Source organism: Crocodylus siamensis, chromosome 1 (genome assembly GCF_052110815.1).
Source record: "Crocodylus siamensis isolate JL-2025a chromosome 1, ASM5211081v1, whole genome shotgun sequence".
Lineage (NCBI taxonomy): Eukaryota > Metazoa > Chordata > Crocodylia > Crocodylidae > Crocodylus > Crocodylus siamensis.
This window is the reverse complement of record NC_143395.1, coordinates 220,475,821-220,502,724: the sequence shown is the minus strand read 5'-3', so window position 1 is coordinate 220,502,724 and position 26,904 is coordinate 220,475,821. Positions and strand designations below refer to the sequence as shown.

The 26,904-nt window shown below is 43.4% G+C and overlaps 2 protein-coding genes across 6 annotated transcripts in view; one reads left to right on the top strand and one right to left on the bottom strand.

The window, feature by feature from the left end:
• The window catches only part of STXBP5L (syntaxin binding protein 5L), a 389,375-nt gene that overhangs the window by 19,481 nt on the left and 342,990 nt on the right, over positions 1–26,904 (bottom strand). For all 5 annotated transcript variants that reach the window (XM_090057223.1, XM_090057239.1, XM_090057229.1 and 2 more), the window contains one exon: positions 14,612–14,782. In XM_090057223.1, coding sequence (XP_089913349.1) covers positions 14,612–14,782 — 171 coding nt within the window. The remainder of the gene's footprint in view (positions 1–14,611; positions 14,783–26,904) is intronic.
• On the top strand, positions 17,415–24,643 carry LOC149874171 (uncharacterized). The gene is made up of 3 exons (XM_090031330.1): positions 17,415–17,529; positions 17,993–18,973; positions 24,423–24,643. The coding sequence occupies exons 1-3, from the start codon at positions 17,415–17,417 to the stop codon at positions 24,641–24,643; spliced, it is 1,317 nt and encodes a 438-aa protein (XP_089887456.1).

The following is a 26,904-nucleotide window of genomic DNA, read 5'->3' as shown; positions in this document are numbered from 1 at the left end:
CTCTTGGCTTATTGGGAATAACACTGCAGTTTCCTCACTTCTCCATGCAGTTAAAAAAAATGAGAATGGTAATGAAAATGAACGTGGGTGCTTTTGATTTATGCATAAGGGGAATATTCTCCTTTCTCTATACACATTTACTGATGCAAGGGCTTTGAAAGGGGAATATATCCCTGTATCATCTCAATGGTGGTATTATTGTGATTATGTCAAAATAACAGAATAAAGACTAACGAGGAAACATAAAATCCTTCATTTTTACGGTCAGAAATTGTGAAAGCAAAAGTATCATTCAGTATGCAGAATGTAAGAAAAATACCAATGACCACGATGAACATTTTCACTGTATGATATACATTCACTATTAGAGACCTGCAATCTATAGTCAACTACATACTGTTCATTTGTAGTTTTATAATGTACAGTGTTAAATTAATCAATTTTATATTGATCTGTTTATAAATTCTGTCTAAGAATGACATCAATACTGCATACAAACCCAGGAAAACCTGGAAGCAAAGCTAGACAGTCAAAAATATTTATACACTCCGGGTTTGCATATTTCTGTTAAGTTCCAAGTCCTAAATCTGCGATATAACAGAAGCCTGTGAAAATATCAAAATGCTCTCTTGTCAAAATTTTAATACTGTTTTGTTTTAATGAAGTCCGCTATTTCATAAATATCCAAATTACTGATTTAAGCCGGGGCAGATCTCAGATAGTGATTGTAAACAAACACTCATAAAATTAATCTTCAAATATTATTTCAAAGATAGAATCACCACACAGACATAGACAGGGACTGAACCAAATCACTGACGGCAATGCTTCAGCAACACAGAGGAGCAAAAGGATAGGAGCTAACATCACAGGGTGTTCAAACAATAAAGAGCAGTACACATATATCTGGCTAAAGAAACATCTCTAAATGCATTTTACTATTGCCACTCTAATGCTACATTATGTTTTAAAGCAATGCACTAGAAAGCAGCAGAAGCTGTTTTAAGCACAAAAAAGTGCCAATGCAAAATTATTGGGAATTTTAGCGAGCCTGCTGAACTGACTCGGGCACATTTCCCTGCTTTGGCCTTTGGACAGCTTTGGTATGAATCTGAACTCATTCCTAAAACTATTATCCTAGAACCCAATTAGGTGAGATGCCCAGGCCTAACAGGAACAGGCCTCAACATTATTTAATAGTTGCTAAAGATATTTAACACCTTATTCTCTACCACATTGCACCAGCTGAAACTGTTGTAACTCCAATGATTTCAGTGGATTTATACTGTGTAAAGCTGGTGTAAAATGACAAAGGTTCCAGCTCTTTAAAAACATACAGACTTAAGCCACAATGTTTGGTTTTTTTAAATCTCTATTCTGCTTCCTCTGGAGTGTGGGTAAATTTAGGCCTGGGTTTTTGTTCGGCATATTTTAAAACCATAAAGAGAGACAGTGAAAGCAAAAATGCCATCTGATATGAGGCACAAGACGCAGTTATGCATTTCCATTGCAACAGGCACTTAGTTCTGTATATGTTAAATACCAGTATCTAATGTCAGGGTCTACTGTATGAGCCACTTGCCTTTACTAATATGATTAAAATGTTTTCACATTCAAAACGGTGTGGTCATGATCTGAATTTAGGATTAAGGCACTTTTAGAATTTCAACTGTTGGCATCTAGGGTTTTAATTTGAGATCTTATTTGATTTAAAGAAACAAACTCTGTAGAGCTTAAACCAGAGTCCCAAATTGCTTATCACAACCTAAAATATCAGCTCACACAAAAGCAATTTCTGTTTATGTTATGTTGTTTATATGGCAGGCATATTTTTGTAAGATTTTAGGTGAAGCATTCTAGGGTAGAAGAGTATAAAAGAATGACAGAGGAAAAAGTTAACTCCTCATATAGGGTAGGAGTCAAACCATGTCGTTTTGCATTATGAAATGCAGTCTGGAACATTTACAGTGAAACATAAGCTCTGACGGGTTTTTACTTGCATACCTGTGTGTATTATACCTATTACTATGTACAGAAACGATGAAATACTTCATATTTGTAAAACACTTGGAATAGCTTTTGACATGTAATATTAAAGTCAGAAATAGGAATATAGTTCCCCCACCTGCATGTGTATAACTCCTCAGAGATATGCTACCTGGAGCTTCAGAAGCACTAGGGAACTTCAACTTGAAAGAAGTTTTAAAATTAACTTGGATATTGGAAAACAATTGGAAGGGATGTCAGGATGTCACTTAATGTAATCCTCTGCTCAAACAGGCATCATCCCTGTCTAAACCATCCCAGACCTGAGCTTAAGAACTTTGGAGTGAGAGTCCAAAACTCTCTAAGCAATTTGTATTGGTCCTTAATCACATGCACAGAAGCTTCTTCCTAATACCAAACGTTCTTAGTTAACAGACTTCCATTTTTATTTACTTAAGAAATAAGAAAAATGGGAATCTGTATATGAGAAGAACCACACTGAGGAAATAGTCTCAGATCCGTTCCCCTTGTTTACTTAAACTCAAGACAACGGTGGGTTACCAACATTTTAACAAAAGAGTCTTCCTCCTTTGCCTGTGAAAATTCCCATGTACATGCCAAGAGGTGCATGTACTTTTACAGAGAAGCAGGAGTGAATGGGAGTAATTTGTTTGTTTTCTAAGTTAAACAAAAAATACTTCTTCATAATAAAAAAAACCAAGGAAGGATGCAATACCACTGGGCAAATTTACACCAGTGCACTTGGCTAGAAGAGTTACTACTCTGTTTTGAAACAATTTACTGAGTATGTAGCACAGTGCTCAAGTTGGGTAGTTTATGATTGGGCACAAGGAGCATTAACAGATGTGCAGGCCCCCACTCTAACACATGGTGTTTTACATAAAGTGTCCTGAGTTAAAGCCCCCCGGCATTTGCCTGTTGGGCTGGGTGCGGGGGAGGATTGAGCCTGCTTGCAGGAGCCCAAGGAACTTGCCTGCAACGGAGGACCCACTCCTTTCCCCCAGCCCTGAACCTTTCCCCCAGTCCCCAACCAAACTTGGTTTTGACTTGCACTGAATAAGGTGGGGTGATCATTTACACATGCAGTTTGAATGGCAATTAATTTGAATTAGTCTTGATTGTCCCAGGACAAAGTGTTTATTTGGGTAGGTTCTTATGGTGGGACAATGGGCTCAAATATCTGGAGGATCCTGGAATAAAAGCCTTTGTCCTAGGGGAAATTAGTCATCCTTATTTGACCTGAGTTAGCAGTGGCCAGAAATGGAAGGACTTCACCAGACTCTGGGAAATCCCCCTCATCCCAATGGTGATTTGCTATTAGAATTCAACAAGGAGCCCCTTCTTGCATACTTTTCGCAGCTTGTGCCATAAGCATTCATTGAGCACATTCCAGTTATGAACCTGCATTTGTGGACATGGTATATGGCAGGGATGAGATCAGTGGGAGTAGACAGAACAGCCCCTTCCCAGGGTTGCTTAAGGCCTTTCCCACTTCTTTCTCCTTCTATTGTTGGTTACACCTGTGTAAAATAAATGCAAATGCTACCACAATGGACTTGATTCATGAGCTGAACTAAGCTTATGCCCCCTTGGCATCCTGATAGTTTTCCCCACGGAGAAACAAAGACTGTTTCTGTGCCCACTCTCTTTTCCACTTGCTCCAGACCCTACAGTGCTGGAGATGGAGAGCTCAGCTATAGCCAGCACTGATCTTGAAGGCATTGTGTAGATTAGCTGTCCAAGTTCCTGAGTTCAAGGTTTTGATAAACGTCCATTTGGTTGGGTGAGCCAGGAAGGAATCTTAAGTAATCCTCAAACACTTGGTTTTGTCTGTGGAAGAGACAATACTATCAGCATAGGGGAGAATGGGGTCTGTTCAGCCCACACATCCTGGTACTGAAGGCCAACATTTGCTGTCATCTATCTAGGAAATTTTCTCTTCTCACAGCTGCTGCGTAATTTTCCTGATGAAGAAGGATCTGTTCCCTTCTTTAGGAGCTTGCTAGATGTTTTATGAATAGCAGCTATTTTTTTAAATGAAGAGAAAAGAAAAGGTTGAGTCTGTGGGAAAAAATTCAGGTCTAAGCTTTTGTGTGTAACTAGTGCAGAATCAAGGCCATTTGAAAATGCAAGAGTCTGAGATGCAGAAAAGCTCCCTGTTGCAAAGCTTTTGAGTCTTTCCATGGGGTGGAAGGAAGCACTGAGAGCTGATGACCTGGAGCAACAATAAAATTAAAAAGGTGTGATTTTCTCCAGGGCTAAGAAAGAATCTTAAAGGAACAAAAGGCAGACTGAGTTTCAACTCCATCACAAGGAGCCTGAGCAAGGTAAAAGCACAAGGAAAGACCCCCCAAGGAAGGAGGCCTAACAGAGATTCCTGTGGATGCTAAGATACTAAAGCTACTGAACTGTAATTTATCACAGTTAGAACGTAACTTAATGAGGGTGATGAACGTAATTACAATAATTAGCTAAACCTGTTTTGGAGATTTCAAAAATTGTCACAGAAGCACTGGCACTAACATATATGTCCATCAGCAAAGAGTTTAATATGTCAGACAACGTAAGTCCATGAAGGTGGGGGAGGGCTCTTTTTTTTGAAGAAAACAACCCAGTGTCTTATGCTTCCTAAGTATAGACTATGGAAACAGTTTTATATTTGGACTGAAAAAAAATGCCAAGATTTCTTTGTGATTATAAGTGGCTTCACAAATGGATTTGTAGCCAGAGTCTGGTCAAGGTGGAGATAGACCCTAAGGTTTGTATGCTATAATACAGAAACCCTGGTCCATGGCAGTATCTAGACTTCTGAAAATGATCACAGAAGTGCAAAATACATACTGAATGCAAACTGTAGGGCATGCAAATCTATAAAGAATAATATCTAAAAAGAATGAAAGGAGGAAGGTGTATAACTCAAACCCTTGCATTTCCAGGACAAATTTTGACAAGCTCAGGCCAGAAACACAAGATTACTCAGCCTTTCAAGAGCATTAGTAATTTTAGATGGATGGCTAGACGAAAGATCCTTCAAGCATAAAAGTGTATCGGGCCTGTAAAAATGGAAATGTCGTTGCATTTGTCATGGAATTTCAGAACAGTTAATTACAGATAATGGCCCATCTCCCGTTAACAGTGCATCTTGGCAGCTCTTGTTGCCCTTAGTTCAAACATACCACTTCAAACTTATATACATTTGGAAACAGAATTTGTCTTAAAGAAAAAAGACTGAGGCAGCTTCAAGAGGTCTCTACTTAGCCCTACCAAAAACCAGCAATACACTTCCTACTGCCTTCTTAGAAACACCTATTCAGGGCTTACAAGAAGAAGGATAAAAATCTGAGTTATAATACTGAACAAGCCTTTCCAGCCATAGACAAGTAACTGTGGAGCAATTAAAAAGGCACACACTATGTGGTGGATGGGTCCTTCTCAACCTGGAAGGATGTGGGCAGTGGGGTTCTGCAGGGCTCGGTCCTCGGGCCCGCACTGTTCAACATCTCATCAGTGATTTGGATGAGGGGGTAAAAAGCACCCTGTTCAAATTTGCTGATGCCACTAAGATGTGGGGGGACATGGGCACATTGGAAGGATGCAACAGGCTACAATCAGACCTAGACAGGTTACAAGGGTGGGCGGATGAGAACAGGATGGGATTCAACACAGACAAGTGCAAGGTGATGCACCTCGGGAGGAACAACCGGCACCATACCTACAGGTTAGGGAACTCCCCTCTTGTCAGCATGGAGGCGGAAAAGGATCTTGGGGTCATCACTGACTCCAAGATGAACATGGGCCGGCAGTGTGGGGAGGCAGTAAGGAAGGCCAGCCGCACCTTGTCATGCATCCACAGATGCACCTCGAGCAGGTCCAAAGAGGTGATCCTCCCCCTCTATGCGGCACTGGTCAGGCCGCAGCTGGAGTACTGCATCCAGTTCTGGGTGCCGCACTTCAAGAGGGATGTCGACAGCATGGAGAGGGTCCAGAGGAGGGCCACTCGCATGATCGGGGGCAGCAGGGCAGGCCCTATGAGGAGAGGCTACGGGACCTGAACCTGTTCAGCCTCCACAAGAGAAGGCTGAGGGGGGATCTTGTGGCCTGTTATAAACTAGTCAGGGGGGATCAGCAGGCATTGGGGGAGTCACTGTTTCCCCGAGCACCGCCAGGAGTGACCAGGAATAACGGTCACAAGCTGGCAGAGGGCAGGTTTAGGTTAGATATCAGGAGGCGCTACTTCACGGTCAGGGCGGCTAGGGTCTGGAACCAGCTTCCAAGAGAAGTGGTGCTGGCCCCTACCCTGGGGGTTTTTAAGAGGAGGCTGAATGAACACCTTGCTGGGGTTGTTTGACCCCAGTACTCTTTCCTGCCATGGCAGGGGGTCGGACTAGATGATCTGTTCAGGTCCCTTCTGACCCTAGAAACGATGAAACTATGAAACTCACATTTTTCAAGCAAATCACTTAATTTCATGATTTTCAGAAAAAATGCAAAATTGCAATTTAAACTAGGCCCTAGCCATAACCAAACATGACAGATTGGAAGGAAGGAAAAACACCTGAACACATCGAAGAGGCAGGCAACTTTTTGAAGACATCCAGAACACTCCTGAGAGTATTTATGAATTGATATTGTTAATACCTGCCCAATGACAACGAAAAACACCAGGAGCAGCAAAGATAGGCTTCTAGATGGTATTTCCCACTCAGCAGCCTGTGCTACTGCAGAATCATTATAGTTCAAAGACAGTAGCTATTGACAAATATGCCATCAAAGCAATTTCTGAGCGCTGGTTCACAGAGGAGTGTACATGCACACACACAGGGTTCTCCCATGGCATCTTACTCTTGTTCTTTAGGGCAGGTCTACATTGCTCCCATATAGAGTCTAGGACCTCTGCCTTGACCTCCTGATCCTATGCAGCACATACCAAAGCCAAGGAATTGGTCACTGTAGCTAGCTGACTAGCTACAGACCCAAGAGCAGAGCAAATCTCTGGTTCTCTTTTTAGGCGTAGTCAGTTAGCTAGACTGATAAATTGCTGGAGTTTGGTACATGCTGGGCAGGAATGGCTTGAGTGTGCTTCTTGGTAGTTTTCCCGCACTCAGAGTAGACAGGCCCTTTGTGTCAATATTTTCCTTAAGTTACAAACAAAAATCATTTTGGACTGATTTTGGACTGATGGTGCATATCTTACATAAAGAAACACATTTTGAGCCACTTCAACCACACTGAGATCCTTGTCCATGCTTGGATCTCCCCTCTTTCATGTGGAAAGTGGACTTGGAGGATTTTGTAGCATTGTCTCTTAGGCCAGGAGAGAAGACATATTCACACTGATGTAATAGTTATACCAAGATCCAGAGTGGACAGACAACCAGAATACCTGCATACAGTAGCCACTATTACAGTGCCTTGCCAGCAGCTGGTGGAGTAGCGGTAATAGCTTATTTCTCTTGAACAAATGTTTACTTCAGATAATCTGCGGAGAGACAATACTAGGCTAGCAACCTGAGGGAGGGCAGCGCGTGCCTGATAGATGGCCAAACTTCTCCCCCAAGTATACTGTGTTTTTTATTGTAGCCATGTTAGTTTAAGGACATAGGCAGGTAAAGTTCTTTAGGTAGATGTGATATCTTTTATTAGACCAACTGACTAGCTGGAAAAAAGTTCTTAGCAAGCTTTTGGGCACAGCCATCCTTCTTCAGGCACAGTACAGCCGAGACATCCTATGCCTGAAGAAGGATGGCTGCGCCCAAAAGCTTGCTAAGAACTTTTTTCCAACTACTCAGTTGGTCTAATAAAAGATATCACATCCACTCAAAGAACCTGGCCTGCCTATCACCCAAGCATACAGTTGTTCCAATATAAAAAAAACAACAACCCTTGACTCTCCTATATTTCCTGGACCATCAAAGCTATAACATCACTGACCCAGTGTCACATAGATTGGTATGGTTTTGCCAAATTCTAGTTCTGCACCACACTTCTTCACTGGATTGAACAAAATTATACCAGTGTAAGGATTTATGTAATTTGTCTGCTCCTTTTTTGCACTAGGGTAAAGGCTGATTACTCTAGAGTTAATGTGCTGTCTATCTAGACCCACTGTGGAAGACTCCTTCTGCGGTCTGAGATCTGTGCAAGGGAAAGATCCTGGGCAGGCCAAGTGGACCAAAGTAGCATTGCCACAGAAGTTCAGTGAAAATGTTAATACAACCCCATTCTGTGCCAACTTGTTTTATCCAAAATCCTTAGGAGTTCCTGCACCCAGAAGAAGGAGGCAGCTGGGCCCAGAGCTGAGGCAGGAGCCTTATTCCTGATGTTTGATTTCAAAGGGAGCACATTAAAAAAACCAGCAGTGGTTCTCTTGCAGTATTTTTATCCCAGACAATGAATGAGAACCTAAAAATGAAAGTGATGAGGCAAGTTTCATTTTCTAAACTGAGAGCAATAAAAAAGTGTTATCTTATATAAATAATTACACAATATAAACAGCATCTGCTGCAAAATGTATGTTAGGTTGTAAAAATGTGGTCATTTTTAACAACCCAAGCTGTTATTTAGAACACAAGGAAAGGATTTTGGCTTTAAGGTATATAATTTTGAAACTCAGTTACAGTCACAGAGGACTCATTTAGGAAACGAAATGCTGAAGTGGAATTTGTTATACCAAAGGTTTCTGATAAATTACATGGTGCTAACGAGAGATATTTTAATGCACCAAAATGGAAGCAGATTTGTCAGAAGAATTAAGGGCAGAATTGTTCAGGATCAATAACAGGCTATTACCAGCTGGCAAGATTCTCTTCTTACTTGTCTTGTTAGACGACAAGTTCAGAAGCCAGTGAGCTTATTAGTGCAGCTATGAAAATAACACATTTTTGAAAGCTGATAAGCCAGAAGTCGTTCTGGAAAGTTTGTCAAGTTTAAATGGCATGAGAAGCATATGAGAAATACTGTACTAGCTGTCCAGCAACAAATGTTAACAAATGACAAATCTGATCTACAAATTATTCCTTTGGAAAAAGAGGCTCTGAGGCTGAGATAATAGTTGGAAGGCAGTGTCTGTTGGCTCAGAGAGGTATTTAAAAAAATCCTACTCATATCTGAAAAGCTTTAAAACTTTCAAGATCAAGCTAAATTCACTATCTCTCTGTCACTATGAAATATTGTAGTTGTTTCTTTCTCAAGGAGTCTGTAAAAGATCATATCATATATGAAGCAGAACAGTCTGAAGTAGCTAGATGAGCATAAGATTACATAGTTCTCCTTCTCAAGCCAATTTAACTAATGGCAGGGCTCATCAAAAGCATTTTAGGTGAGATATATCTTTGCCCAAAGGATCCCCCTCAAACCAAGAGGCAAGAAGAATCAAGAAGACGTCTTCAAGGTAATAAGGAAAAAGAATCTCTAATATAAAGTTCAACTGAAAAATAATGGATACACTGGGAATATGCAACTCTTTTTTCATTGTATGAAAAGGTCAGATCAGGTTAAATGGTTATTGTGCAATATGGAAAAATATGGTTGGTTTATTATTTTAAGCATATTGGGGTTAGGGGATGAATTTGATTATCTTATTGAATCAGTGATCGCATGGGAAAAACAGTAGGCATTGAAAGGGGAAATTAAAATCATTAGCAGAGATTCAGTGTAGTAGGAGTCCCTCTAGAAACAGGTATCTGACTTTTCATTGAAGGATGTTTGCTACTCATGACAAGTGCTTAAAGTTACTCAGACCGTAATCCATAAAGACCCATTAAAAGTTCTTCTCACACCTAATAAGAATGGAATAAATACATTTTTACCAAATAGATGTCTTTGTTCTGACTTGGAAACACCATTTCTTTTTCTTTAATGTAGCAAGGGAATAAAATTTATACTCTGGTTCACCACTTCAGAGAACAGTCAGTCAGTTCTTGCAAATTGCATCTGCTGCTTAGTGTAGCATAAATTCCTATACTATGAGTGAAATATTGACATCCAGTCAAGAAAAGCTTAGCACAGTTTCTTAACAGCTTGGCCAAAGGGATTTCAGTCAGTCTGAACTATAATGAGTTATTCTGGACAAAGTATTTGTTCTCAATATTTTCTCTCTCAAATACTGTTGTTTTTTAAACCACATCACTTTCTGCTATAGCATTTAATATAAGCCCCCCACTGAGATGCATCAAATAGGTCAAAGCAATGCATATAAAAATTCAGGATGCATGAAGAGCTGTTGAGTGTCATTCATTCAGTGCTTATCAGTTACTAAAACTGAAAAGCAAAAGAGCAAATGTGGCAGAATTCTTTTTCCAGTGTTTAACCTAAACGCATGGACATAACACCCCAGGTTTGTTTCCAAAATGCAAGTCTTTTAAAAGAACAATTTCATGCCAGTATTAACAAGACAGTATAAGTCACAAACAGGCTGGTCACTGTAGTCAACTGAACAGCAGTGTTGTATGCATGCTTGAAACAGGTGTGTGCACATATATTATCCATACATATACAAGCATACTCATATACATAGAGTTTATTGTAAAATACCCTAATCAGATTAGTCTTCTATTGACATCCAGTCAAGAAAAGCGTAGCACAGTTTCTTAACAGCTTGGCCAAAGGAATTTCAGTCAGTCTGAACTATAACGATAGTTATAGTGGTAGGGAATACTGGGTAAAGTTTATTTCAGTGACATTAGTGAGAATTAAAATATTAGTGATACCATTTCACTGACACCACCAACAATTTTAAATATTCTTTTGCTGTTATCAATGAAATTTCAATGATCCTTTACTGACAAGGAAAGTTAAATAATTATCTCTGGAACGGTTTAAAACTTTATCTGATAAAACAGATCTGTATTATAATTTGCTACTTACCAACTCAGCAAGGTGCCTTGTAATCTATTATCAAAAAGTGCCATAAGAGAGCTATGTTTTATTACTGTGACTGCTAATAAGAAATTTTGAAAAAGCACTTGTGTGAATTCACAGGAGAAGGCTGTTATTATTCATTAATAGTATATAATAACCACAGACGTGTCTCAGTCCAGACCAGAACTGAACCACTGATTAGCTTAAAGTTACATTTAAGTTTGCAGAAGGCTTATTTTTTGACCAGGGCTAAATATTTCATAGATTTCACAGACATTAGGGCTGGAACGGACCTCAGAAGATTGAGTCCAGCCCCCTGCCCCAGGGGCAGGAAGTCAACTGGGGCCAAAGGATCCCAGCAAGATAAACGTCCAAACGTCTCTTGAAGGAGTCCAGAGTAGGTGCTTGCACCACATCTGGGAGGAGTCTGTTCCAGGCCTTGGGGGCTCAGACAGTAAAGTTCCTCCTTATGTTCAGCCTGAAACGGTCTTGGAGAAGTTTGTGACCATTTGACCTTGTCACCCCTTGGAGCGCTCTGGTGAACAGACGTTCCCCCAGATCCTGATGGACACCCCTTATATACTTATAGGCAACCACCACGTCCCCCCTAAGCCTGTGCTTTTCCAGGCTGAAGGGTCCCATGGCTCTCAGCCTCTCATCATAAGGCCTATTTTCTTGCCCTCTGATCATGCACGTGGCTCTCCTCTGGACTCTCTCAAGCTTCTCCACATCCTTTTTAAATTGTGGAGCACAGAATCGTATGCAGTACTCCAGCTGGGGCCTCACGAAGGCCAAGTACAGCAGGAGGATGACATCCTGGGATTTGCTTGAGAAGCATCTATGGATGCAAGCCAGAGTTTTGCTCACTTTACCAGCTGCAACATCACATTGGTGGCTCATATTCATCTTATGGTCAATCATGACCCCCAAGTCCCTTTCGGCTGTGGTGCTAGCATGCGTAGCACTGCCGAGCTTCTAAGCATGCTGCAGGTTTTTCTTCCTAAGGCGTAGTACTTTGCATTTTTCGGTGTTGAAAGTCATCAGGTTTTCATCTGCCCATTTTCTGAGCCTGTCAAGGTCGGCCTGGATCACCATCCTGTCCTCAGGTGCGGACATTTTACCCAAAAGTTTGGTGTCATCAGCGAACTTGGCCAGTCCACTTCTGATACCAATGTCCACATCATTAATGAAGATGTTAAAGAGTATATGCCCAAGGACGGAGCCTTGGGGGACCCCACTGGTCACAGCACACCACAGTGTTTGACTTCCATCAACTACCACTCTCTGGGTCTGATCTTGGGCCCAATTTCCCAGCCATTGGACTGTGATGTAGCTGAGGCCGCAGTTGGGCAGTTTTTCTATGAGATGATCATGGGATATCAGATCAAAGCCTTTTTTAAAATCAAGATATATGATGTCAATCTCTTTTTCCTTGTCCAGGTGATAGGTCACCTGGTCGTAGAAGGAGATGAAATTGGTCAGGCATGACCTACCCCCAACAAACCCGTGCTGGCTATCCCTCAGGATGTTGCCATCAGTCAGTTTGTTGGGAATGGTCTCTTTGATGATTTTTTCCAAGATCTTTCCTGGGATAGAGGTCAGGCGGATGGTCAACAGGGGACTGGAATATCATGCATTTGTTATACGTTCTTCAGAGACTATACCAAGGGAAGCAAATCTGCAGCACACAGGCCATAAAAGTTATGGGCAGCTGCTGTGTGGGGAACGTGAGCCAGAATGGATTTAGGGGCCTCAAGCCTCTGGCCACATGGAGTAGGGTAGGATGCTGCTGTGAGAGGAGGTATTAGGTGTCCCTGCCAAGAGCCAGGTCAACCTGGTCCCGCAGCCACTGATGAATTCAGGGCTTTGGATCCTTGCTTGTCATTTAAAACAGTGATGGCTGCAGGACCGGGGAAAGGTTAATCTGGCTCTAGGCAGCAACACCTCTCACAGCAAGCCTCTTGCTTCTCTGCAAGGCTGAAGCTCAAGTCCCTGCCTCCATTTCTGCTACTGCAGGGTGCAGATCTTGTCAGATATGACTCCGGGGAGGGGGAGGGCTTATTTTGTGGCCCACATGCCAAAAAGATTGGCCATCATGGGACTATACTCTGACTTTGTGTTATAGACAGGTTAATGCTAAATACTTCAGCCAGCTGGGCTCTGTTGGTCTGCGGTGTGAATACATATGATCCCTGACTGCCACAGTTGTGCCAGCAGAAGCCTCTACTGTAGACATCATTGTACTGGTAAAAACTATGCTTCTTCTGGTATAACTTGTGTTACTGGTGGGCAAGGGTGGCTTTACTGTACTGGTGCAATGCACTTTCGTGCCAATGTCTGTACTGGGACTGCTTTCTCAGTATAGTATACCAGCATTCCTGTATTGGTGAAACATTCCAGCTGTAGAAGAGAGCTTTGGTGTTTTCTTCAGATTATATATATACAAAGAAACCTTTTTAGACACATGTAAAGAAGTATTTTATACAACAAAGAAGTATTTGCTACTGCTTGTATTTAAACAAAGGCATCAGTGCACATTATATGAGCAATCTTCACCTTTGCTCTCTCTTTCCTATATAATGAGTAAAAGGACTGGAGTAACACACATAAATGAGCCTTACAAGATCTGAGTCCAGCTGGGAAAGATCCCCTTGATGCAGGAACTCTTGAAGATGTGGATGGGCTACCTTACAAGGATCCCCTTGCAAGCCATGGTAGCAGGGGCAAAAAGGAAGGGAATTGCTGGGGCATTGATTCTGAATAAACAGGCACAAGGCAGAGTAGATTCATAGGACGCTGTCAAAAGACATGCACAGAGCAGTATATAGAATGGAGAGAGTAATTTGAATATAAAAGATAGGAAGGTAGAAAGAATGAATGAAAACTAATCTGATGTCAGCTCCGGAAAGACAAAAAGGCTTGTGGCACTTGAACCTCCCTGGTCACTCCATTGCTGACCACAGGGTAGCTGTTCTTAGGCAGCAAACTTTTAAAGACTGATTTGAACTGGAAATTATGGAACAAGAAATCATCCACAGATTGTGGATTGTGTTAATTATAGTCTAAACAGGGACTATGGATTTTTATCCCATTACCTGGATTAGCTTTTGTGAGCTCTTTGTTCCTATGGCTTCTTTGCTTGTATGCCTCTTCCAGCACTGCCCTCCTCCCCACTTTCCTTCCCCATCTTCCTCTCCCTTCCTATTTTTTGCATTCAGATCACTCTCTTCATTCTATACACTGCTCTGTGCACATCCTTCCATACCATCTGATGACGTAAGCTCCAGCTCATGAAAGCTTCTGCTATCTCTCTCTCTAATTTAGTCTATCAAGGTGCAAATCTGCCCAGCCTTCTGCTTGACTGAAGACTAATATGGCTAACTACATCTCTCTGCTCATAAATAGGGACAGGCAACGTTAAGCCACTGATGTCTCGTTATCCAAATTATTGTACATAAGCTCCCACAAGGAATTGCTTTCCTGGAGCAAAGCATCCAGGGGCATAAGGAAGGCAGGAGTTTAGTGTACCACAATCCTAGCTAGCACAGAACTCAGCAGCAGGCTGGTTAGTAACAACACTAAGACACAGGGATCACTCTAATTCTAAACAATCAAATGAAGACAGCAGTTGGGAGCAGTGACTAAGACAGGGACCATGTTAAGTGGCGTGGAACTCCTTTGCTTTCACATCTTGTGCAAAAGGGAAACAAACACATACCTAATGAGAATGCTCACTGGCACCCACCTTCAGCTGTGACTGGTAAAGAAATCTCCATGCAGGCTGCAGACTGGGCTTTTCTGAATGGGGGCCTCCCTGGTCCTCGGCGATTGGCCTTCGAGACATCTGCACTGGAGAGTCGTTTTCCTGACCCACAAGTCTGGGAGGTTGGGCTCGTACAGTGCCCATTCACATGGTCTGTTGTAAAAATAGAAAGGTTCAAAGAAGAGCATCAGTTCTTGCCTTTAAAATGTAGGGGAGATGAAAAGGCTGATGCTTAGGAATGACTGAAGATGAATCCTCCCACAGAAAGAAGCATTTGTTCTGCAAGTACATCAGAGGAACCACTCACTGAGTGTGTCCACATGAGATGCTTAATGCACAGTAGACTGACTGACTACACATTACAGCGTCACGGCAAAACCCATGCTATTAGGCTAATGCATAGTAGTATTGCTCTCCTGCGCATTAACCTTCACGAAGAAAGCAATTGCACTAATGCGCAGTAGGGCAGCCTACTGCACATTTATTTAGTACTTTCTTTTGCAAGTACTATATTTAATGCGTAGTAGCCACTGCACATTAATGAATGTGTAGACGCACCCACTGTTTCCTTAAAAGAGTGAATATTTTCTACATATAAAAGGGGGCAAACAACCAAAGTGTCAGCCAGTCAGGCCTGACTGACTCTTCCTGTGCATCATTTTTTCTCTGGTGTAACTCTACTGACTTGACTGAAATCCAAGAAGAGAATCAGACCCACTATTTCTAGATCAAATATTACTGTGGATATTAGCTGTGTATGCTGGAGAGTCTGAGTCCCTGAGTAGTTTCTTGATCTATGCAGACAGAGAGTTCATGGAGATATGAGTGGTAATGCTTACAGTGAGTGTCAGTGAGTGTTGTGACTTCTACTATGCAGAGCATGATTTGGAAAACCAGCCTGCTTTTTTGTTCCCAAAAATAACTAAGGATTAAAATTATAATATAATATTAATAATATTATAATTATACTAGGCAGAGTTCACTGGGGTTACAAATGATTACAGGTAGATATCCCAGGAGCAGATACACATGTGCAAATGAGGCTAACAGCTACCTGCCATTATTTGACGACATTTGGAACAGGCCACCATTTCTTCAAATGGTATATTATGTTTCTATCATATAAGTTTATTTTACTCGGCAATAGCTCATATATAACACAACGCATAAACTCCTTCTTCACCTCATACTTCATGTAACAGGAACATTACTGAATGCAATATCTGCCTCACGATGCAAGGATCTGAACTTAAATAAACATCCTTTAAGCTATTGTGAAAGGAGTACTCAAGTGTGAGAGAACGCAATGTTAAATAAAATTGGAATTGGCATTTGTTGTAACTGAATCTTAAATGCGAACATCAGAGCTGAATGAGTAGTTCACAATGAATAATTTACAAGCCGAATTCCACTTCCTTCCCTAAATTGTGAAATGCCTTTGCCCTGTTTGTGAGTAAACAAATCACAGCATTTTAAACTTACTTGCTATTTCAAACCATTCTAATTTTTTTTCCACTGAATAAGTATTTGTCTGTAGATCATTCACATTTAGTGCCAGGTACACAATTTATGTCATAACTTATATAAATATCATATAATGAACAAAATACAAATTCAGAATTTGGCAACGTACGATAATCACAAATCATAACAATGTCAATCTCATACACATAACTAAAGTCAGAACTGGACTTTTTAAGGTTTTGATTATTCAAATAATACAATTAGACTTTTAGACATTATACAGAAACTTCAAATTCCTCTTCTTTTAATAGTCCTGAAAAAGGATAAACTTTATACCAGGATAAAATGATTTTGTATATACAAAACTTTCCTATGAGAACATTTTTAAGATTGCAAAATCAAACACCCAAAAGTTAGTAAATGGATACATTAAGGCTCCCAATGAAAACTTAATTTGGCTTATTTGTACATGTGCCTAATGACAGTCTTGCCATAGAGGATCATATATTATTTTCCCACAGAAAGACTTTCTAAGCCAGGGATTCTCAACCAGGGTGCCATGAAATCCTGTCAAGGGTGTTGCAGGATGCTGCATAATATTAGCACTGCTAGGTGTGCAAACACGTACACACGTTAAGCCCTGGGAATTCAAATTTTTTTTTTGACACATCGGTCAAAAAATTCTGATGTGTTGTGAAGTCCTGGAGTTCTTCAAAGCAGAAGAATTGCTCTATTATTTTTCTGTAGTCAAAAACTGAGTGAAAGCTATGAGCCGGCATTTTCTGAGGGGACTCTCAAGTCTAACGATTTTGAGAACCACTGGCCTAAGCCAGTCAATCCTAGCCTCTCCGCTCTCTCCCAGGCCTCAGTTCAATTCTCTCCCTAACCAGTCCCAGTCTACCTTTCCTCTTGTGGCTCCCAATCTTTTTCCCCAATGCCCAGTTGCAGTTTCCTTGCCCAACCACTCCCAAATTTCCCCAAACCAGCATCTAGTAGCAGTTTTTCTCTTCCCCTTCCAGCTCCCATTTCACAAGACCCATTGTCCCAGTCTATTCCTTTGCCTTCTCCCCTGTCTTCTGTATTTGAATCAAACTGCTTCCTTTTGCAGGCAGACAAGGCAATGAGAGTTCAGGATAGGCAAGTGCGCCCACTCCCAGCCTCCAAGTCAGCAGTGCTGCTGCAGGCAGAGGTAGGCATGCAGGGGTACAGGGGTACAGAGGGGTACAGAGATGGCCTCCACCTCACTTCACCAGGGAGGAAGCTTTTCTCAGCCAGAATGGCTGACCTGCTTGACCAGACTTTAAACTAAGCCCACCGGGGGATGGGTGGACAACCACCAAAGCAAGCCCGCCAGCAATATCTACAAAACCAACAGGCTAGAGCACTCAAGGGATTCCACTCCTATCCCAGTCCTGGAACAGTGTCCTCTGGGGAATGTGAGGAAGCCTAGGGCTCCCAATGGGACGCTTGTGTGTCTGTACACCAGTGCCAGAAGCTTGGGGAACAAGCAGGAGGAACTGGTCCTCCTACTAAACAAGAAAGACTATGATCTCATAGGGATAACAGATACCTGGTGGGACTCCTCCTATGACTGGGCCACAGGTATAGACGGCTATACCTTGTATAGGAGAGATCGTGCAGATAAAAGGGGTGGGGGTGTAGCTCTCTATGTTAAGGATAGCTACACATCCCTGCAACCTGACATTAGCACCCAGGGAGGGCAACTTGAAACCCTCTGAGTTAAAATATGTGGGGAATGTGGTACAGGGGACACAATGGTAGGAGTCTATTATAGACCTTCTAACCAGGAACAAGAGATTGACCAGGAATTCTCCAGGTAACTGGCTGAGGCTACATGCTCTCAGTGCATGCTTGTCATGGGAGACTTCAACTACCCAGACATCTTGTGGAAAGAGCACTCGGCTGAATCCAAACAGTCGCAAAGCTTCCTCGCATGTGTGGACGAATTCTACCTGACCCAAGAAGTCTATGGACCCACAAGACGTAAAGTGCTGCTGGACCTGGTACTGGCTAAAGGGGATGATCTAGTGAGCAACTTAAAGATCACGGGAAAGCTGGGAGACAGCGACCACGAGCTAATTACTTTTACTATCTGTTGCAAAACTGGCAAGTCAGTCAGCAATGCAGAAGTCCTAGACTTTAGGAAAGCTGACTTTGATAAGCTCAGGAGGCTTATTGTCAAGGCACTAAGGGACCAAGACGCAGCAGGGAGAGGAGTCCAAGAGGAGTGGTCACTCCTTAAGGGAGTGATCCTGGAGGCACAAGGGATGTCCATCCCATCTCGGAGGAAAGGTACCAAAAGGGCACAGCAACCCCCTTCGCTCAGCAGGAAACTCGTGGACCTCCTACACCAAAAAAGAGAGGCTCATAAAGGATGGAAGATAGGAATCACCACAAAGGAGTATTACTCTGCACTGGTCCATACCTGTAGGGAGCAAACCAGGAAAGCCAAGGCTGCAACCGAACTCCACCTGGCTATACATATCAAGGACAATGAAAAGTCCTTTTTTAGATATGTGGGGAGTCAGAAGAAAAGCAAGGGTAACATTGGAGCCCTGATAAACCAAATGGGACAAATCACAACTGACACACAGGAAAAAGCTAATTTGCTTACTGGATACTTCACGTCAGTTTTTCATCAGCCCAAAGGGTCTACCCTGCCTAACAAGATGCGGGACGGCCAGGGTGAGGGTGAATTTATACCCAGCATTGGTGTAGACCTTGTAAAGGAACACCTTGAGAGGCTGGACACCTTCAAGTCAGTGGGTCCTGATAGACTGCACCCCAGAGTACTTAAGGAGCTGGCAGGAGTCATAGCCCAGCCACTGGCAAAGATTTTCGAAAACTCCTGGTGCTCAGGTGAAGTACCTGAAGATTGGAAGAAGGACAATATGGCACCCATCTTCAAGAAAGGGAGGAAAGTAGATCCAGGGAACTACAGGCCAATCAGTTTGACCTCAATCCCTGGTCAGATTCTGGAAAAAATCATCGAAGAGTCCATTCTTGACAAGTTGGATGATGGCAACATCCTGAGGGACAGCCAGCACGGGTTTGTTGCAGGTCAGTTTTGCCTGACCAATCTCATCTCCTTCTATGACCAGGTGACATATCACCTGGACAAGGGAGAAGATATTTATGTCAAATATCTGGACTTTTAAAAAGCCTTTGATCTGGTGTCCCACAATCTCCTCTTGGAAAAATTGGCCAACTGTGGTCTTGGCTACATCACAGCCCGATGGCTAGAGAATTGGTTCCAAGGCTGGACTTAGAGAGTGGTGGTCAACAGAAGCGAATCATCATGGTGCTCTGTGTCCCCCAAGGCTCTGTCCTTGGACATGTTCTCTTTAACATCTTTATCAACGATGTGGATACTAGTGTCAGCAGTGGACTGGCCAAGTTTGCCAATGACACCAAACTTTGGGGTACAGAGTCCATAACAGAGGATAGACTGGTGATCCAGGGTGACTCAGATAGGCTGAAAAAGTGGACAGATACAAACCTGATGACTTTCAATACTGACAAATGTAAGGTACTCCAGCTTAGGGAAAAAACCCTCAGTGTGCTTATAATCTTGGCAGTGCTGTGCTTCCCAGCACCAAGGGCTAAAGAGAGTTTGGGGGTCATGACTGACCACAAGATGAACATGAGCCACCAATGCGATGTCACAGCTGGTAAAGCAAACCAAACTCTGGCTTACATCCGTAGATGCTTCTCAAGTAAATCTCAGGATGTCATCCTCCTGCTGTACTTGGCCTTGGTGAGGCTGCAGCTGGACTACTGCATCCAATTCTGGGCTCCACAATTCAAGAAGGATGCGGAGAAGCTAAAGAGGGTCCAGAGGAGAGCCATGTGCATGATCAGAGGGCAGGAGAATAGGCCTTATGAAGAGAGGCTGAGAGCCATGGGGCTCTTCAGCCTGGGAAAAGGGCAGGCTCAGGGGGGACGTGGTGGCAGTCTACATCAGGGCTGTGCATCAGGATCTGAGGGAACATCTGTTCACCAGAGCACCCCAAGGAATGACAAGGACCAATGGTCACAAACTCCTCCCAGACCATTTTAGGCTGGACATAAGAAAAAACTTCTTTACTGTCCAAGCCCCCAAGGCCTGGAATAGGCTCCCTCCAGAAGTGGTGCAAGCACCTACTTTAGACTCATTCAAGAAACATTTGGATGCTTATCTTGCTGACCCCAGCTGACTTCCTGCCCTTGGGGCAGGGGGCTGGACTCGATGATCTTCCGAGGTCCCTTCCAGCCCTAATGTCTATGAAATCTATGTTGGTCCCAGAATCCCCTGCCCCCATCACATGATCCCTAGCATCAGAAAGACCATCCCTTGACTGGGAAGCACTGCCACTCTACAGGGCCTGCCCTCATGATGCATGGCCCACCCCTGGGGCCCCAAAAGGTCTTCCCCTTAGGTCATGAGGCACAGGCATGACCTATCAGGTGGTCGTGACCTCTCTAACAATTTGTCTCATCACCCTCAAATAATTAGTGAAAGTCTTAGGGGTGTTGGACCTCCCTGACACTCGAGGTTCCCACTTGGTCAGCACTGCTGCAGTACTAACCCTCACAGCTGTTGGGGGTTCCCGTTGCCAGTATTGCTGCTCCACTGTTGCCACATGCAAACTCACAAGTTGAGGTGGGGAGTGGGAGTGGAAGGCATCTGGAACCTAGTGCAGCACCTGAAGCAGGAGTCAGGGCACAGGGAGAGGAGGGGGAGGGAAGGTTTTAGGGGATGGGTCCCTCCCCAGCCCTGCAGGGACTGAACTTGGTATATGCCTCAGCCCCTGCTGTGCTTCATTGCCAGCTACAGTCTTGGGAGCTGGAGCAGCTGCAGCAAATATCTCTTGCACAGGGGATGGGGGAGGGTGGAGAGGGATGCCAGAAAGAATGACTTGGCAGGCCAGATCCAGCCTGCAGGCTGCATTTTGCCCACTCCTAGTACAGGCAGTGACACCAGGCTCAATTATAATGATCTAATTAGTTCCTAAGCCTTTCTATTGTGAGGAGTAGAATTTGCCTTACTCAGAAATTACTATAAAGGCCCTAATTTTCCTTCCAATTTTTCTGCTGCAGGTAATGAAGAAGGGTGGGTGTTGTCTCCAATACTTAGAGAATTTTGCCTCTGGAACCCAAAATGTCAGAGCTGCAAAGATTGGTGGGTCTCTGTAGCACCCCAGGGGCAGCCATGATGTCCCCAGGTGGTTATACCATTTGTGCTTTGCTCTGTCTCTAAGGTAGCCTCAATATTCTTAATAGTAGTATGGGAGGCTTGCCCACAGGTTTATGAGCAAGACTTGGTCTATCTTCCTTCCAACAGATCCCCCCACTTCTCTCAACAATCCTTCCTGATATGTGGGCTCTCCTGGCCTGTACATGGCCCAGGGCACCTGTTGCCTTATTGGCTATTCACGGCCTCCAGTCTCCCCTACGACCAAGCCCATGCCTCATAGGTGCTGCCAATCAGTTTTGTGAGCAGTCTGGCCCCAGTCTCATTTCATGCCTCACCAGGCCTCTACACCCTTGTCAGTCTCTACCCCTCTTGGGCTGTACTGCTGCTTGCACCCTGCTTCTGGCAGGCTCAAGCTTCCAGTGCTTCTCAGGCACCCTGGGACCTCCTATCCTCTTCTCTTAGCGCCTTCCAGTTCACCAGTCTCTGCCCCTCTTGGGTTATGGTCCCCAGGCCCCTGTCTATGGGCCCTGATCCTGGTTCTCATCCATCTAGGGTGTGGGCCCCCAGCCCTGGTCTTGGCCATCTTGGGCTTTGGGCCCCGGCCCTATTTTTTGCTCCTCTTGGGCTCCACACACACTTGAGCTACAAGCCCCTGGACCTGGTTCTTGTCCTGCCCTGGGCCCTGTCTCTACCCTGCTCAGGGCCATGGCTACACCCTGCTCTGGATGCTCTCTCCGTCCTGCTCAGAATACTGGGCCTGCTGACCCTGTCTGGCTTCAGCTTCACTTTCAGCTACCAACCTGTTTAACCTAAACTGTTTCTGGGCCTCAAGCGCCAGCACCTGGCCAAGCTCACAACAAACATGCATCCCTCAGGCACTACTGGAATGTCCTCTCATGCCCAGTAATTCCAACCCAAACCACCAGTTCATACTCAAACACAACATATGCACCCTGTCTTCAACTTAAACCTAAACCTACTAGCTGGCTACTAAAACCCACCATTCATTCAGGATCCCTGTTCTCTACCAGCCCTCAGCTCCCTGTTTGTTACTGTCTGGTTTGGCAGGGTCTCAGTCATTCCCCCTGAAACAGCCATCTTGCAAAAGGATTTTTTTCTCTTTGGCCTCAAGGGCCATACTGCCTTCCCTGCTTCTGGCCGGGGTCTATATGCCTCCCAGACCCTGCCCTCTTCTGGTCAGGTGATTCCCTGGGCTGGCTACAGGTGCTTCCTGATTTGGCTTACTGGCTTAACTCCAGGATAGCTTACTGCTGCAGTAGTAGCTTGTCCTTCATGCAGGCTCTAGCTTATTTACTACTGCACAGCAAGCTGCAAGTACTCACAGCAGGTAAATCCCTGGGGACCTGTTCGCTGGCAACTCATAATGAGCAGCCTTCTCCTCCTGAGGCTCTCCCAGCTGCTCTTTCATCCTTAAAGTAACAGGAGCCCTAGGCTCCTTGTTACAGAGTCCAGGAGAGTTTCATTGCCTACTGCCACCCCCAGTGCCTTCCTAGGGGTGCAGAGAGGGAACAGAATGCCACATCTACCATCATTAACTTTTTTGATGGAGTCCCTGGGCAGCTGAGATAGTGCATCTCTTCTGACCCTTCACCACACACCCTAGTTCTGTATCAGCCCTTTGGAATATGCTAAATCCTCCATCCTCTTCATAAAGGGTAGAATCCATCTGTGTATGACAATTTTCACTTCACTGGGAATGTCTGTTTTATTATTATGTGTTTTAAAAAAACAGAAATGAGCCAAAAATTGTTACTCTTTTAAGATACCTGCATCAGGAAATGATCTATCAAAGCTGTTTATAAATATGAAATAATCATTGTTGTGAAGTGCAATATAGGGACAGATATGGTCCATTCAACTACCTTTGATTTTCTCATTAGATGAAACAAGGGCTAGTTAAGAATAAGAAACAGCCCTTTCTCCTACCACTGTTTAAGCTAAAACCTGTTAGCTGTAATTAATGGATATGAATTCCAGCTATTGATACAAAGCACATCATTTTGACCCAAGTAGGTCTGTAACCTATGGTATCAAGAGCAGTAAAATGACAGCACCATTCTGTACAGTTAAAGGCTTTTTTGTGACACGATGAAACCACCACTGGTGTGATATTAGATAAAACAGCATGTATATTATTATCAGGAATATTTTAAAGTATGAGTCATGCCTGGTTCATATGAAACCAATTTAGTCCTGATGAATAAAAGAGGAAAGAATGATTGAGTTTAACTGCGTTTTTTAAAGGAATTTAGAACTGTACTGCATCAGGAAATGGCTCCATAGGAAGCACAATATTCATGGTCCTTATGGTAGCTTGCAATGCGTAAGTATTAACTGAGTTAAAAACCAGAGATAATTGGCCTGATCTGAAAGATTTGTTCAACATTATAGTTAGGGAAGTTGCCCAAATGTGCCTGAACTATTTATAGATGTCAGTAGAAAGTCCTTTGGGACTTGGTCTTTGTTCAAGGACACAGGCTGACTGTTCAACCTCAGCAACAGCTATATCCTCATCTCGCTGCTCTCGCTCATCAAAATTCAGCTTTTGTGAAGGGTTTGGTGCACACCTAATTATCTCCAAAGGGAACCTAGGAGGTGCCAAGGAACCAAAGGGAGAGAAAAGAATCAAATTTAATAGAAATGTAAACAGTATTTGTAATCTCCTTACTGCAAGAATTTTATAGATGAAATTCTCTACACCTGTGATATGATTTGATATGCCAGATTTTAACAGATTGTCTTCTACATTTCAGATAAAATGCCTGTTTGTCTCAATTTGTATTCAGGTGGCTACACAACTAAGATGCTCAAATTGCAAGGAAATGCAATGTGAATTAGGCACCTAATTCCCTTCAGTCTCTTAAAATCCCATCCCTTCTATATAAAGCTGCTTCTTGTGCAGAACATAAATCAGATACTCTGGTTTTAGGAAGTACAGCAACTCCCTTTGGGAATTAAATTGGTCAAAAATATTTAAGCAATGGAGGAGGTTAGTGAGGCATTCCTAAAAAAATTCCACATTTATGCTTTAATGCTATTCTTTTCCAATCTAATCCAATTTTTCAAAGGCCACAAAACAGCAGCTGTTTAATTTTTGAAACCTGATTTTAGAAAAGACAGCGAACACTCTCGGAGGAGGCAGAAGAGTATTTGTGCATGTGTTGTGCCTCTCTAGCTCACAACAGCATCCTTCCATCTTCCCCAAGATCTTCACAGAAAGTGGACTACTGAATAGAGATGAGATCCATGTAGCCAATAAAGGGAAGAACAACTTCACTCACAGGCTTGGTAACTTGATAAAGAGGACTTTAAAATGGTTTGATGAGGACTAGTGACATAAATTAAGAAGAAATACAGACTATGATAAGCTGGACAAAGAAAACCCTAAAATCAGTGTGAGGCACATGGCTAATTAGTCACAGGACAGACAAGAATGAAAATAGTGAGTCAGTCTGGTGATCCTATCAGATGCCTCTTTACTAATGCAAAAAGTATGAGCAATATAAACAGGAGGACTTGGATGTCTCACAGTATATAATCAAAATTGTGACTTAATTGGCATCAGAGAGACTTGATAATTCCTGTGATTGAAATACTGACATAGGAAGTTACAGCCTGTTCAGGAAAGACAGGAAAGGAATAAAGGTTCAGGGGTTGCCTTGTAAAACAATCATGTGTGCAACTAGGGAGACAGTCTATTCTTTCTTGGTTGTCTAAGTAGCCATTTTTTGATCATCTACACCACACATTTTTTGCACTTACGCACTCAGAGGAATTCCATCTCTGGATGCACAGCCCTATGCGCATGGACGACTATCTGTAAATATGCAACTGCATGCGCAACAGTGACCCTTGTGGACATATAGTGGACCAAGACATCTGAAAATGGAATCAGCCAAAACACATGATTACCAGACTTGGCCTCAGGAACAGAGAAGGGCTTTGTGAACATCCTTCTTTTATCCCTTAGCTTAGTGGCTAGGGCACTTGCTTGGGAAGCTGAAAGTTTTTACCCAGAGGGGATTCAAACCTGGCTATCTCCCACTTCCTGGCTATCTCCCACTTCCTAGCACACCCCCTAACCATTACAATACAGGTCAATCATTAATTGGATTCAGATTCAGCCCTAATCAGGGACAGTGATTCGATTTGTTGATTCAGATCACTGTCCCTGATTTGATTTGGCCAAATCCAAATCTGAAGATTTGATGCTGATTCAAAGAATCAGCAATTCGGCCATAGACACAGCTCTAAATGCTTTTTCTACATAGCTTGAGGTAACAGGCACAGCTTGTGAACACTGCAATGCTGGGGTGCATAGAGCATCCCACAAGGGTGTGGGGGGGGTGCCCTCCACATGCTTGGTGTGAACCCAGAAGTGGACCGGAAGTACTTCTGGTCTACTTCCAGGTCTGCTGGGGAGCGCATGGGGGGGCCCCCCGTGCCTCTCCAGCTCAGCAATCGGTCACAAGGGGACCCCAGATGCCTCCCCAGACTCAGGAGGCACCAGTTGCTGAGCCAGGGTGGCATGGGGGGGAGGGGAGAAGGGGGCCCAGCATGTTCCCCAGCACACCTGGGAGTGGACTGGAAGTACTTATGGCCCACTTCCAGGTCTGCTGTAGAGCACACTGGGGAGCTCCCCATGCTTCTGTGGGACGCTCCATGCACCCCAGCACCGCAGCACTCACAAGCCACCTGCTATCTAGAGGTATGTAGAAAAAACATTTAAAGTTGTCTCTATATCCGAATTTCTGAATCTCTCTGAATCGATTCAGAGGGTTCCAATTTGATTCAGAAAGATTAAAGGGTCCTCTGATTCAATTCAGATTTGGAGATTCAGCCACTGAATTGAGCCGAATCTCTGCCGAATTGAATCAGGGACCAAAGCTTTGCACAGCACTCCTGGGCAGCAGTTCTGTAATAAAAGGATCTGGGATTTATAATGGATCACAAGCTAGACATGGTGAGTCAACAATACAACACTGCTTCAGAAAAAAAAATTAGCATATTAGGCTGCATAAACATGACTGTTGCAAGTAAGATATGTGAAGTAACTCTTCTATTCTTCTGAGTACTGGTATGAGGAATCCATTTCTAAGCACTTGGAGGAGAAAAAGGTGATTAGGAACAGTCTGCATAGATTCACTAGGGACAAAAGATGCCTTACCAACCTGACTGCATTCTCTGATGAGGTGACTGGCTCTGTGCATGCAGGGAGACTGGTGGATGTGGTTTACCTTGATTTTAGCAAAGCTTTTGATAAGGTCTCCCACAACATTCTCGCAGGCAAGCTAAGGAAGTATGGGCTGGAAGAATGGACAGTGGATAGAAAACTGGCTGGAGCATCAGGCTCAGAGAGTAGTAATCAATAGCTCAATGTCTAGTTGGCAGCCAGTATCAAGTGGAGTGCCCCAGGGGTTGATCTTGGGGCCAGTTTTGTTCAATGTCTTCATCAACAACCTGGAAAATGGCACAGAGTGCACCCGCAGCAAGTCTGCATATGACACCAAGCTGGGGGGAGTAGTAGATACGCTGGAGGGTAGGTCTAGGATTCAGAGTGACCTAAACAAATTGGAGGATTGGGCCAAAAAGA

What these genes read in the sequence shown, in the direction of transcription:
- LOC149874171 (XM_090031330.1), top strand. Translation starts at nt 17,415, where the DNA reads ATGGGTGGACAACCACCAAAGCAAGCCCGCCAGCAATATCTACAAAAC. An exon ending in AACAGTGTCCTCTGGGGAAT is followed by an intron (nt 17,530 to 17,992) that starts GTGAGGAAGCCT and finishes TCAACTACCCAG; the next exon opens with ACATCTTGTGGAAAGAGCAC. An exon ending in CGAAAACTCCTGGTGCTCAG is followed by an intron (nt 18,974 to 24,422) that starts GTGAAGTACCTG and finishes ACCTGATTTTAG; the next exon opens with AAAAGACAGCGAACACTCTC.